Below are 12194 nucleotides of genomic sequence, written 5' to 3'. Positions count from 1 at the left end.
GTTGTTCCTGAAATCAACAGAAGCCTTGAAACATACTCCAAACCTCAACAAGTATGGCTGTATAAATTTACCAGAATTTGGGAGACAGTCATCATAAGATCAAATTAATACTTTCTTTCTCTGTTTTTTTTTTTTTTTCCAACATAGATGGCACCTTAATAGGACTTTAGTCTTTGTGTTATACATTACAATTATTCAAACTAATCCTACTGTCACACTGGATTGTAGTTGTCTCGTGTATTGTGACAAACTGTTTTTGTGCTCTGAAGATGCTGGGTAGAATGCCAGTGAAATATCAGCAATAAGTTAATAAATAGCGACGAACACCTAAGCCTTCCCACATATTTCACAAGAAATTATTATTGTTTAATTCTTTATCTGAGTGTAAAGAAATTTACTTTTGTAACTCAGTTGAAAAAAAAAAAAAACCTCTTTACAGCTGTCTCTGATCCTGAGTATTTTTAATAATATGATACACCTTTTTACTACTTATATATGGAAAATATATGATTTCTGTATTAGCCACCCAACCAGCCATGATGTATATACATATCAAAGTTACCATGGATGTGAAGTGCATATTAAAATTGTAATATCATTGATGTTACATTGAAATATATGATAGATACAAAGTGTATGAGGAGTGATGTATTTTATCCATGCTGATGCTAATGTGGTTAAATCAACCTTGGTGTCTTTCTGGGTCTGGCTCCAACTGATGAGACCTCAGCAAAAGTTGAAACTAGTCTGGAGCAATATACACATCCAAAAGAAAATGTGCTTTGTATTATGGGATACTAAGGCAGTTGATATGATATCATCAGCCTCGATATTATACAAGTTGCCTAGTCGTGAAGGAGATTCCCATGCAAACTTATTTGCTTTCACTTGGATAAAGAATTAAACAGGAATATATATTTTGTCAGGTATTAGTAAAAGTAATCTTGATTTTCACAATATATTTTCTATAATAGCATTATGTATGTTTCATAAGTATAAGATACATGTATTCAGATCTCCAGTTTTAATGTTTCTACTTTCTTCCCAATCAGAGTGTGAACCAGTGAATGTGTAACATTTATGTAACTTTTTTCCCTTAATAAAGTTAATGAATTTCTTCTCCACAACGAATGTGTGCGCACACGCAGAGAGAGAGAGAGAGTTCACTGATTGGGAGTTAAGTTTGGTATACTATATTTTGTTTTCTAAATTTTATTTTTAAAATATTTTTCATTTTATTTTGTTTATTCATTTCAGACATTTAGAAACTGCAATAAAGCAAAAGGAACTCATTTTCAGCCATAAGTCTTAAGTTGAATGCGATGGAAAATGGTTGAATAAAATTCAAAAAGGTACATGTAGAAATAAAGTGGAGTTATTTCCATGTGAAAATATATATTATTTTAATGACATGAAATGTGATTATTGGTGTCATTATGTTAGTGCAGCATCTAACTGGAATTATCATAGCCTGGCAATAAGAAATATACTGTTATTCAGCCATAAGCACTTCAGAACTCCAAAGGATAACATTTTTTGTGCATGTAATTATCTTGTACATTATTTGTATCATTATTTCAAGAAGTGGGCCTGGATAATTAGATAAAATAGAATGAAGAATATTGTTTTCATCATTTTTGCAAATACGATATGATAAAATAGCAGATAAGAACTAAACCTTGAATTTGGGCAGGATACAAACCTGAAATAGTATCAAGACAAAGTAAAAAAAAGAAAGAAAAGCAAAAGAAAAAAGAATGTGGAGAAATGTTTAGTTTGCTTATTTGTAAATTATTTTTTTAATCCTCAAGTAAAAATGATTTCAAGCTTAAATCATGTATCTACCCCCACTACTACTGTATCAAGTACCAGTGGTTTTGTTTTTGCTTCCTCCATGCATTTATGTAATAGAAATACAGTTAATGAGAAACTTCCTAATTCCAGTCCTGTGACTGAAAATGGTGTACTGACATATTCAAGCTGTGAGAATGTGTTTCTTTTAAACTCATCTTCACCAAATACAGATAAGCCTGTGATGCCAAATCCACAGGATTTGTTAAAATGTAATATTATTTCAACAGTGTCACAACTACCAGCATCAGGAAATAGCCTTCTTTATACCTCTCACACATCTGCTGAAAAGAAAATTACTTTTCTAATACCTACAAAAGCTATGTTAACATTACAACCATTATTGCCCACTGTTAATGTTACTGCACAGCCACACCCTTTAGGAATTCAACAAGAAAATTCAGCCAGTACATACGTTACCACATCTCCAGTAATCTGCTGTCCTTCAACATCAAAATTGATTACTTCTGATGTTGTTCCACAAAGTTTTAGTCATTTTACGGCATCACAGTTGTCCCAGAAAACTCTTGTCTCAGATTCTCTAACACTGCAAAAGGTGGCATCCATGAATATACAATCACCTTTTGTATCATTTAATTCTAGAAATATAAATCAGTTATTTATGCCATGTGGTAACTACTTGGAACTTATGCCTGAAGTTTCTTCAGCACCAGGAATTACCACGATGAGTAGGTCTCCTTTAATTAAGTCAGAGGAGAAACAAGTGAAAATAAAGAAAATAAAGTCTGTAACTCGGAAATTCCCTAAAACACTGCAATCTGAAATGAAAAACTGCATAACCAATAAATTGTTTTCCCGAAGAAAAGTTACAAGCCATTACTGTAAAAAATCAAATCAGCATGATAATTTGAATATGAAAATGAAATTGTGTAATGGTGGTAGTAATCAAATAAATGATTCTACACAACAGTCTGTGATCACCTTTGATGAAAAACTTTTGCCTATAATTTGTTATAACAGTCATGACAAGAATTACTGCAAGGAGCAAAATCTGACATCATCTGTTAACATATCAGAGCATAAATTAGAATCAAGTCATATTAAGAATAAGATAGATAACGAACCCTTGGTAAACCATGTAGATTCTCTTCCATCATGCAATCTCCAAATAAATAATGGTGTTATACATCGACATGATATACAGAGTAGCGTAATCTTTGAGAATGAAAAACAGTTTTGCTTAAGTTCTAACAGCAATTTCACAAATATTCAGTCAGAAGATATCACTGATAATCAAGAACAAATATCAAGTGATCCACTATTAATACTTAAATCTGACTTATTGAATAAGCATAGTTTATCCATTGGTGGCAACAATAAAGATACAAATAATGGAACACTATCTTCATGTAGAGCAGTTGCCAGTTTTGTGGACCAAGATAAACTTTTATTGTCAAATGTTGGGAATATTGAAAATAAGCAAAGTGATGCTAATATTGATTATCAGATATCATGTAATCCTGTTCAAACAGAGAATAGCAGTGTGCAGAGTAGTATGAAATTTGCAGGTGAAGAATTAAGTGATCCATTAGTTATATCATCTTTTGTCTCACCAAATGGTAATTTAAATTTATTGTTGGAAAATAATAGTTTACTAGTGCCTGATAAGTTTAAATCATCAGCAGAACCTGTTATATTCAAATCAGAACCAAAATGTCCTAATCAAAAGCCCCTTGCTGTTATTACAAATTTTTGTGATGTTATACTGAAAAAATCTGATATGCCATTATCATATAAGAAAAGATACAGAAGTGCTCAAAATTATTCATGTATTAACAAATCAAAACTCACAAAGCAATCATCGAATGCCCATGGAAACTCAAATAGTGTATTTCTGGATTCCCCAACAGATTTTAGTCTAAAATCTTTTAAGTCTCCAACTGCTTTAAGATGCATGTTGCAAAAGGATAAGCTTCAGCATTTTTTTAAGTGCATGGAGAAAAACTGTTCATACACAAATGATAACATTTCTAGTTTCAAATTTCACCTGTGTTTTCACAAGCTTGAGAAAATGTACTGCATATATTGTAGTAGTGAATATTCTTCTCGAAATTCTCTCACAGAACATATGATAAAAGCTCATGAAAATCAAATTTACCAGTGCAGCTTATGCTTTTATCGTGCATGTACTAAATATCATGTAGAAATTCATGGAAAAAGAGCTCATCCTAACCAGTTACTTGAGATATATCCTTGTGGTAATGATGCAAGCATGATGTATGATATATTGAATAAGTCTACTCACATTGACATTTTCAAAGTAGAATTGCTATTTTACTGCTCTGTATTAAACTGTAATTATAGGACATTTGATACATCATCTTTTAAACAGCACATTTTATTAAAACATCCGCATCTTTCAAAATATGAATGTAAAAAATGCCACTTGTATTTTTCCATACTGGAAATTGAAAATATGATTAAACATTATTGTAGTCACTCTTTTAACAAATATCATTGTGTATATTGTCCTTATAGTTCTGATATGCAGATGCTTGTGCTTTTGCATCTTTCTGAACATCACCCTGACCAGTTCTTTAAGATTTATGAAAAATTATTACCACAGGATGAACTATGTGATCCTTTAAATGAAAAGCAATTTCAAAATATGTTCTCTGCTCCAGATTTGGTTTCCAAGCTAGAATTGCAAAGTGTTTCATTTAGTGAAGAAAGCACAACATCAGTTGAAATTGCAAATCTGGAGTCTATAAAGAAGGACAAAAATATTAATTGCAATTGTGATATTCTTCCAAAATTTACCACTTTAATAAATATAAATGGCATAGATCACACACCTCAGTTTGAAAATATGGGTGCAAATTCTATGTTGAATAGCAGATCAGTATATTTTAATCAATTACTTGAAACTGAAGATAGTGCATTTAAATTCAGTGTTACATGTGATAGAACAGCCTCATCTTTGCAGACTGGAAAACATATTATGTTAACATCCACTAGTAATGAAAACAAAATAATGCCCAAAGCAATTAGTGACAATAAGAATCAAACATTTCAAGTTCACTCTAATAATGCCCTGAGTAATGCTGTCAGTAATTGGTTGAATTATAAAAACAAAACAGATAAAAATCTTTCAGAATTTATTTCACCATCCATTTCTTCATTAACAGATATAACTGGAGATTTTACAATTTTACCAGAAAAAGTACCAGATAATGATGTCAACCATTGGTTATGCTCTCTTTGCTCTGAAAAGTGCTTTAGCTTGAATGATATATCTCTTCACTTACAGTTAGTGCACAATGTGGAAGGGATTTATAAATGTGGCTGTTGTGATAACTATGCTATGACTGAAATAGAAATGACTCTTCACATAGAATTATGTCATTCATCCCAGGGAACATTTTTAAGGCTATGTAGAGAACAAATTAAAGAATTCACTGAACAGGAAAGTGTTCCCCTAAATTCCAGAAAGTTTCGTTGTGTATTTTGTGACTACGAAGTATTATCTTGCAAGAAAAATCTTTTCAGGCAACATTTGTATGCAGAATTAGACTATAGACCTGTTAAGTGTGGTTTATGCATAAAAAGTTTTTTAACAGTAAAAGAAATTATAAGCCACTTTAATAATGAACATTCTGGAGCCAAAATGTTGTTTGCAATTCTGCCTAACAGAGAAGTTCAGAAATGGATAGAAAATTACATATTAACAAATGAAAGTAATGTTGAATTCTGCATTAAGCAGAGCTTAGCTTCTGAATCTCCTGGTAAGAGATTTGTGTGTCCTATTTGTGATTGGAAGAATGCTGATATACTTGATATCCAGGAACATCTTTATAATCATTGTTATTATAAGCCTTTCTTGTGTTTTTATTGTAGTCAGTCTTTCACAGACATTAGGATGTTATATGTGCATAGTCATAATAAGCACAGCAAGGTCAGTTTGAAGATTTTAAAGTTCTCAATAGATCGTATTGAGTCATGGGCACACAAAATTATTGAACACCAGCTTACCAATATTGGAATCATAATGTGTCCCTTGAAAAGGTGTAATTTTATAGCAGACAAGGTAGATGATCTAAATAAACATATTATTGGCCATTATGGATGTGTGCCAAAAGTTGCCAAGTCTGAACATTTTAAATATCCTATACAACAAAGCAAATGCAATACTGTATTTCCATACTTTACAGCTGCACATTCTGTAAATATAAAAATTGAGGAGAAACCTGAAGAAAATAGCAAAGAGACTGTTAGTGATATTAGTGATACAAATAACAATATCTCCGATGCAGACATTAGGAATGATGATGTTTACCTAAGCAGTAAAACTCCTGTAGAAGACAAAAATAAAATAATCATCAGTGATGGCTTGTATTCTCTAAAGAGGGTTACAACTGATAGTGAGGAAAGAGCAGACAAATTAAGAAATAAAAGACAGAAACTTGATATCTCAAATGTGGTTTCCGAGAAGAGTAATTTATCTCTTAAATCATGCGATTTACTGTATGATAGAAATTACTCAGAGTCAGTTATTTCTACTGAAATCAAGCTTTATCATTGTTCTCACTGTTTAAGGAGGACTGTTGATATTTGCACCTTAAAGCTTCATTGGAGAGAAATACATTTAAAAGAGAAAAAACCATTTCTCTATCACATAACTAGTATTCCAAATCAAATGAATGAACAGAAAAATCCCAGTGAGATTTCTAATAGATCAAATGAATATGATATACTGGGTAAACAGAAATTTCATCCTAAAATGATGCGGTATTTTATATGTGACTGCTGTGGCAGCAAGCAAAATGATTTTGTGAAAGTGTTTGAGCATATTACTAAACAGCATTACTCATTGGCTTCTTATTCTCCTGTTTGGTGCATAACCCCTGAATATGAAGAGTTACTAAAAACTAATGAACTGATTCAATTAACTTGCCCATATTGTCTTTTCAACTGCTTTTCATTACCACAATTTATTAAGCATATTATTAAGCATCATATTCACAGATACATATGTGGTTCATGTGATGCAATATTTTTATATGAAAGTGATGTTAAAGATCATCACATAAATTGTCATCTAAATAAAGAAATTAAAGTATATTTACTTTATGACAAGAATGTCATTAGTAAGGAACTGGAATCATCAAGTTGTAATGTAAATTCTCTTCATAACATATCAACTCTTGAAATTTTTATGGTTGACATTCCTATAGGTAAAGCCGTAAATAATGAGACATCAGAAAATATGTCAGTGAAAAAGCGTCCATATGATCCTTCTAAATCAGAAAAAGAAAGAACATGCAAAATTCAAAAGTTAGAGCCATGTAACAACAGAAATTATAAATTAAGGATGAAGATGAAACATAAATTACCAAAGCTAGTAACACTGGATAAGCATTCATCTTGGAAACTAAAAAGTGAAAGTGTGAAACATCCCATCAAGACTGGTAACTTAGAAGTGCTATGTACAGATTACTTAAAACAACAAGCAGTTAGTTCTGATAGAGATAATAAAAACTTTTCAAAGCATAAATTACAAAAGTTATTAAAACTAGGTAAACATTCAAATCCTTCTTGGAGAATGAAAATTAGAAATGTAAAATATCCTAAAACGAGATGTATAAAAGTCAAAACTAATGACTTTGAAGTGCTGAATAAGGATAACTTAAAGCAACAAAAACTTAATTTGGATAGCTCTAATAAAATCTATCAGTCAAAACATAAGATGCAGAAGTTATTAAAGCTAGCTAAGCATTCAATCCCATCTTGGAAAATTAAAACAGGAATTCTACAAGTCAAATCTGGTGATTTAGAGTTGGTGAGTGAGAACAAAACTTATCATATCAACTTAAAACAAAAAAAAGTTAATACTAATGCAGTTAATAAAAACTTTCAGTCAAAACACAAATTTCAAAAGGTATTAAAACTGAGTGAGCATTCAAATTCCTCTTGGAAAATAAAAACAGAAAATGTAAAACACTTTACCAAAACAAATGTGTTTAATAAGAATAGCTTAAAGCAACAAAAAGTTAATTTTGATGGAGTGAATAAAAATAAATTTCAGTCCCTACATGAATATTTTGTTCGTACCGTGAACGAGCAGAGTGCTGATAAAATGAGTAGAATCAGTGTTAATATTTATACAGGTGATTCTTCTCTTCCTTTCAAACTGCCGTTGAATTACATTGCTCAAAAAGTGAATTTGCAACCAAGGATTATTTTAGATGATATCAGGAAATAGTTTGGTTAATCACATTGCTTAAAGTTTGTTTATGAAAAAATTTTAGTTTATAGAATTTCATTTCTCTGACTTTATCATTGTTATTTCTGTTATTTGATTCTCTGGATGGTGAACTCTAACACAGTACTGAAAAAAAGATATTCAGTAGTTCATCTATAAAGATGGCTTACTATAAAGCAATAAATTAATGCATGCAATGATCATCCCAGTCACTGTATTATATATACATGATTGTGCAAGTTGCATATTATGATTTCCCCTTCTTTTTTTAAATTAAATATTGTATTTAAATTGCTGAAATAAAGTTTTTAGAAAAGAAGAAAAAACATTGCAAGTCATAAAGTTTTTAATAGTTAATACATGTTGGATTTGAATTAACGACTTTTCCTTGCATAAAGAAAAACAAGTGACAACTTTCATTTTATGTTTATTTCAGCATCTTCAGTACTAATGCACAAAAACTATCAGGAAAATATAATAGCAATAACACATATAAATAAATGCATTACTAAATATAACGAAAAGTAAATATTTTACTGTTGTGATCACAAAACATCAGTCAGTGATACAATTAAGTGAACAATAGGAAATTGACATGCAGCTGAACAGCCAGCTGTAGTTACAGCTATAACAAGGCTTTCTGTTTAAATGCAGTCATGTGAATGAGATCAAATTATAACACTGAAGAACTTGAAGAGAAAAAAAAAAAAGTGGTATACCTGTGCATCCCTGTGGAACTAGTGTTTACTTCAGTGTTAGGCCACTAGAAGCAAGAGTTTGATTCTAGTCTCCAGCCAGAGTGGTGTTTTCCATTTGGTTCACGACTTAGTCTTTGGCAGTAAGTAAGTTATTTTTTCCCCAAACCTTGACAGATTTTAACCACAGAACTCAATAAAATGCATAACTATTCAGACAATAGTACACAGGGTGGTTCAAAATTCCATGTACAAACTTTGAGGGGGAGGTAGAGAACATCAAAATCAACCATATTCACATAGGAAAGCATGACCGGAAATGCCACTGGAAGATACTAACAGGGATACAAAGATACAGAAATAACACAAGGCAGTAAGTAGCATAAAAAAACTATTAGGCATAACTGAACAGTTCAGTAGTAGTTGGATACATGATATGGTTTCACATCAGGTGCTCAAAGTTACGACCATTAGCAGTGATGCATGCCTGACACCGATGACGCATTGATTGTCATACATTTTCAAAAATACCTGGAGTTTCACGGATATTAGCATCGCCAATGGCAATTCTTGCTACAAGGTCCATGTCAGAGGCAACAGGTGTTTCGTACACCATGGCTTTAAGAGTCCCCCACAGAAAGAAATCAATGCTTGATAAATCAGGTGAGCATAGGGCCATGCGACGGGTTCACCACGCCCAATCCATCGAGCCCCAAAGGACCTGTCCAAATACTGATGTCCAGAAATGCCAAGATGGGCTGGAGCCCTATCGTGTTGGAACCACATCTGCCGACACACAGTCATTGGAACATTGTTCAGTAAATCTGGGAGAACTTCTTCCAGAAAGGTCCGATACTTCTGGGAGTCCAGTCGGGGTGGTAACAGGTATGGACCGACTAAACAATCAGCGACGATACTTCCCCATACATTAATGACGAAGCATTGTTGTGCAGCATGTGATCGCACAGCGTGTGGGTTCTCATGGGCCCACATGAGCATTGTGGTGATTGAAAACCCCTTTGCGAGTAAATGAAGCTTCATCCGTGAACAAAACACAAGTTGGAAAATCCAGGTCTATGGCACTTTTCTGCATAAACTACTGCGCGAATTCTACATGTCAAGGATAATCTTCGGCCATCAGTAACTGTATCTGTTGTAGATGAAATGGATGTAAGGACTCATTGCATGCAACACCTCCTCTTCCATGGCGAGAATTTGCGTTGATCATGGCTGCCACAATCATACCTGCGATCCCTGAATGATCCATAGTCACACAAATTCTGATGTAAATGCACAAACATTTAGTGATGCGGTACATGTCTGTTTGGGTACCTTTCGCGACATTCATACAACGGCTCATCCATTATCATCAGCTAACCTGTAAACGAGGTGCATGTTCTTCGTACAACGTCGAAAGCTTGAATGAGGAAGCCCCAATTGCTCAACTGGAGTGCTAGCTAACTTTGCCACCTGTCACTTTCGGGTAGTGTTTCCAGTCATGCTTTCCTATGTGAATATAGTTGATTTTGATGTTCTCTACCTCCCCTCAAAGTTTGTACGTGAAATTTTGAACCACCCTGCAGAATCATAAGATAGCAGTTGTGTGCTGTACTCTCTCTCTCCCGTGATACCTAAGAAATGTTTGATAACCCTGAATATAGAGACCAGCTTTACCTGCTTTCCAAAAGTTGGGTCTGAGGGATCTCTGCCTACTCCCTTTGAGAATAAGACATTTGAGGATTTAATTTTATTTATTACAAATCATAATTTTACAGGCCTGTGGAATAGGGAGGTCATGATTGATTGGGATGGAAAACGTCTGAACATTCTTTTGAAAATTTTCACTTCTAAAGGTAATCTGATAAAGCAATCTGTAATATATTTATTTTAAAAAACAGTTAACAAATATATAAGAAATTTGAATTTAATATAAACTATATATGTTGCTCACTGTAACATGAGCATCATTCAGGTAGAATATAGAACACGGCTTACAGCATTCCAATTGTCAGTCACAAGGATGAGTCACATAGTATGATAATACTTCTTCGTATCTTGGTCACAACTGAGTGAACACGAGAATGCACTAATAGAGATTGAGGGAACCAAGTATAGCTCTATAGAATTAAAGATTAATTAAATGATTGATTAAAAAAAATTTCATACCCTACCTTAAAGAAAATAGCATGGATTCTTTGCAAATGCAATATATACGCTACCTATAAATCACCTCAGAAATTATCTTTATCAAGTGCCCTGTTCCTGTTGACTTTGCTACTTTAGACAGACTGGCCTTTCTAAATTATTATAATCCAAGAATGCCATGACCACATCAATTTTTAGAATCAAAATGTTCTGGCCTTCTTTCCCATGTCATACAACTCTACATTTGGTTTAATTCCATAGAACTATACATGTAGAGTTCTTTGGAATTAAACCAAGATTTTGCGCTACAATAGATTAAAATTCCCTAATCACCCTAATCTTTACTGCCCAGATTGGATGCCTGTCTCAAAATTCTGGGAAAATATTACCATTTACTTTTTTTTTTAATTAGTTATACTTGGTTCACTTGAATTCTAATAGGTATTCTCCTGTTCAGTTAGCTGCGACAATGCGAAAAGTATACTCATGCTATGTGACTCATTCTTGTGATTCATATTTTGAATGTTGTAACCAGTATTCTATTTTCTTCCTGAATAATGTTCATGTTACAGTAAGCAAAATATATAATCAACTTCCTAATAAGTATCCTCAAGGAGTGTGCTGGAATATGACGGTACTACATGATTTAAGTTTACATTATTACAAATCTCCTCTCAAGTGTTTCTCCAAATTAGTGTATTATTTGTCAGCATTCAAATATTGTTGGATCTAATGTTTCAGTCTTCCAAGGTGCTTCTGACTGGATCAATCCACCTAGATCTTGGTCTTCCTTCGGGTCCTTTTCCTGCCATCACAACCTGTTTTGCTAACCTTTAATCACCCATTCTATTTAAGTGGCCATACCACCTTAGATTAGCCCTGCTTACAGATTCTTGAATGCTAGCAACATCAAGTTCCTTCTTAATGTCTTCACTTTTAATATGATTCTTGCCATCTGTTCACTTCCCTAATCTTTCTGAACTCTCATATCTCTGATCTCTAATCTTTGATAATGTGTTTTATTTCTAATCAAACTCTCAGATCATAACTAAATCTGGTTTGAATGCTGTATACTGTATGCTAGTTTAGTGTTTGGGCTAATATTTTTCTTCCTTGTAAATTTATTCCATTGGCTGCTCACCATACCAGCTTTGCTTATTGGTTGTTATCTATCGGTATTTAATGTCATCTTCACTAAAAACTGTGGGAAAATAGTTGAAATATTTTACTTGTTCTCTATTGAGAATGCAGCTGAAGTTTTCTATGTTCCTGCTTATTTT

At 32.9% G+C, this 12194-nt stretch overlaps 1 protein-coding gene across 1 annotated transcript in view; it reads left to right on the top strand.

Annotated features, from left to right (window-relative positions):
• The window catches only part of LOC150109981 (uncharacterized), a 58840-nt gene extending 50482 nt beyond the window's left edge, over window positions 1-8358 (top strand). Inside the window, exon 2 of the mRNA XM_090416235.1 lies at window positions 1258-8358. Within this exon, the coding sequence (XP_090272361.1) occupies window positions 1817-8074 (6258 nt within the window). The 5' untranslated portion in view covers window positions 1258-1816 and the 3' untranslated portion in view covers window positions 8075-8358. The remainder of the gene's footprint in view (window positions 1-1257) is intronic.
• The last annotated feature ends 3836 nt before the right edge of the window (window positions 8359-12194 follow it).

The sequence above is a fragment of the Typopeltis vanoorti genome, chromosome 1 (assembly GCF_054136105.1).
Source record: "Typopeltis vanoorti isolate ZY-2024b chromosome 1, IOZ_Tvanoo_1.0, whole genome shotgun sequence".
NCBI classification, from domain to species: Eukaryota; Metazoa; Arthropoda; class Arachnida; order Uropygi; family Thelyphonidae; genus Typopeltis; species Typopeltis vanoorti.
The sequence above is the reverse complement of the archived record's forward strand: the minus strand, read 5'-3'. Positions and strand labels throughout refer to the sequence as shown.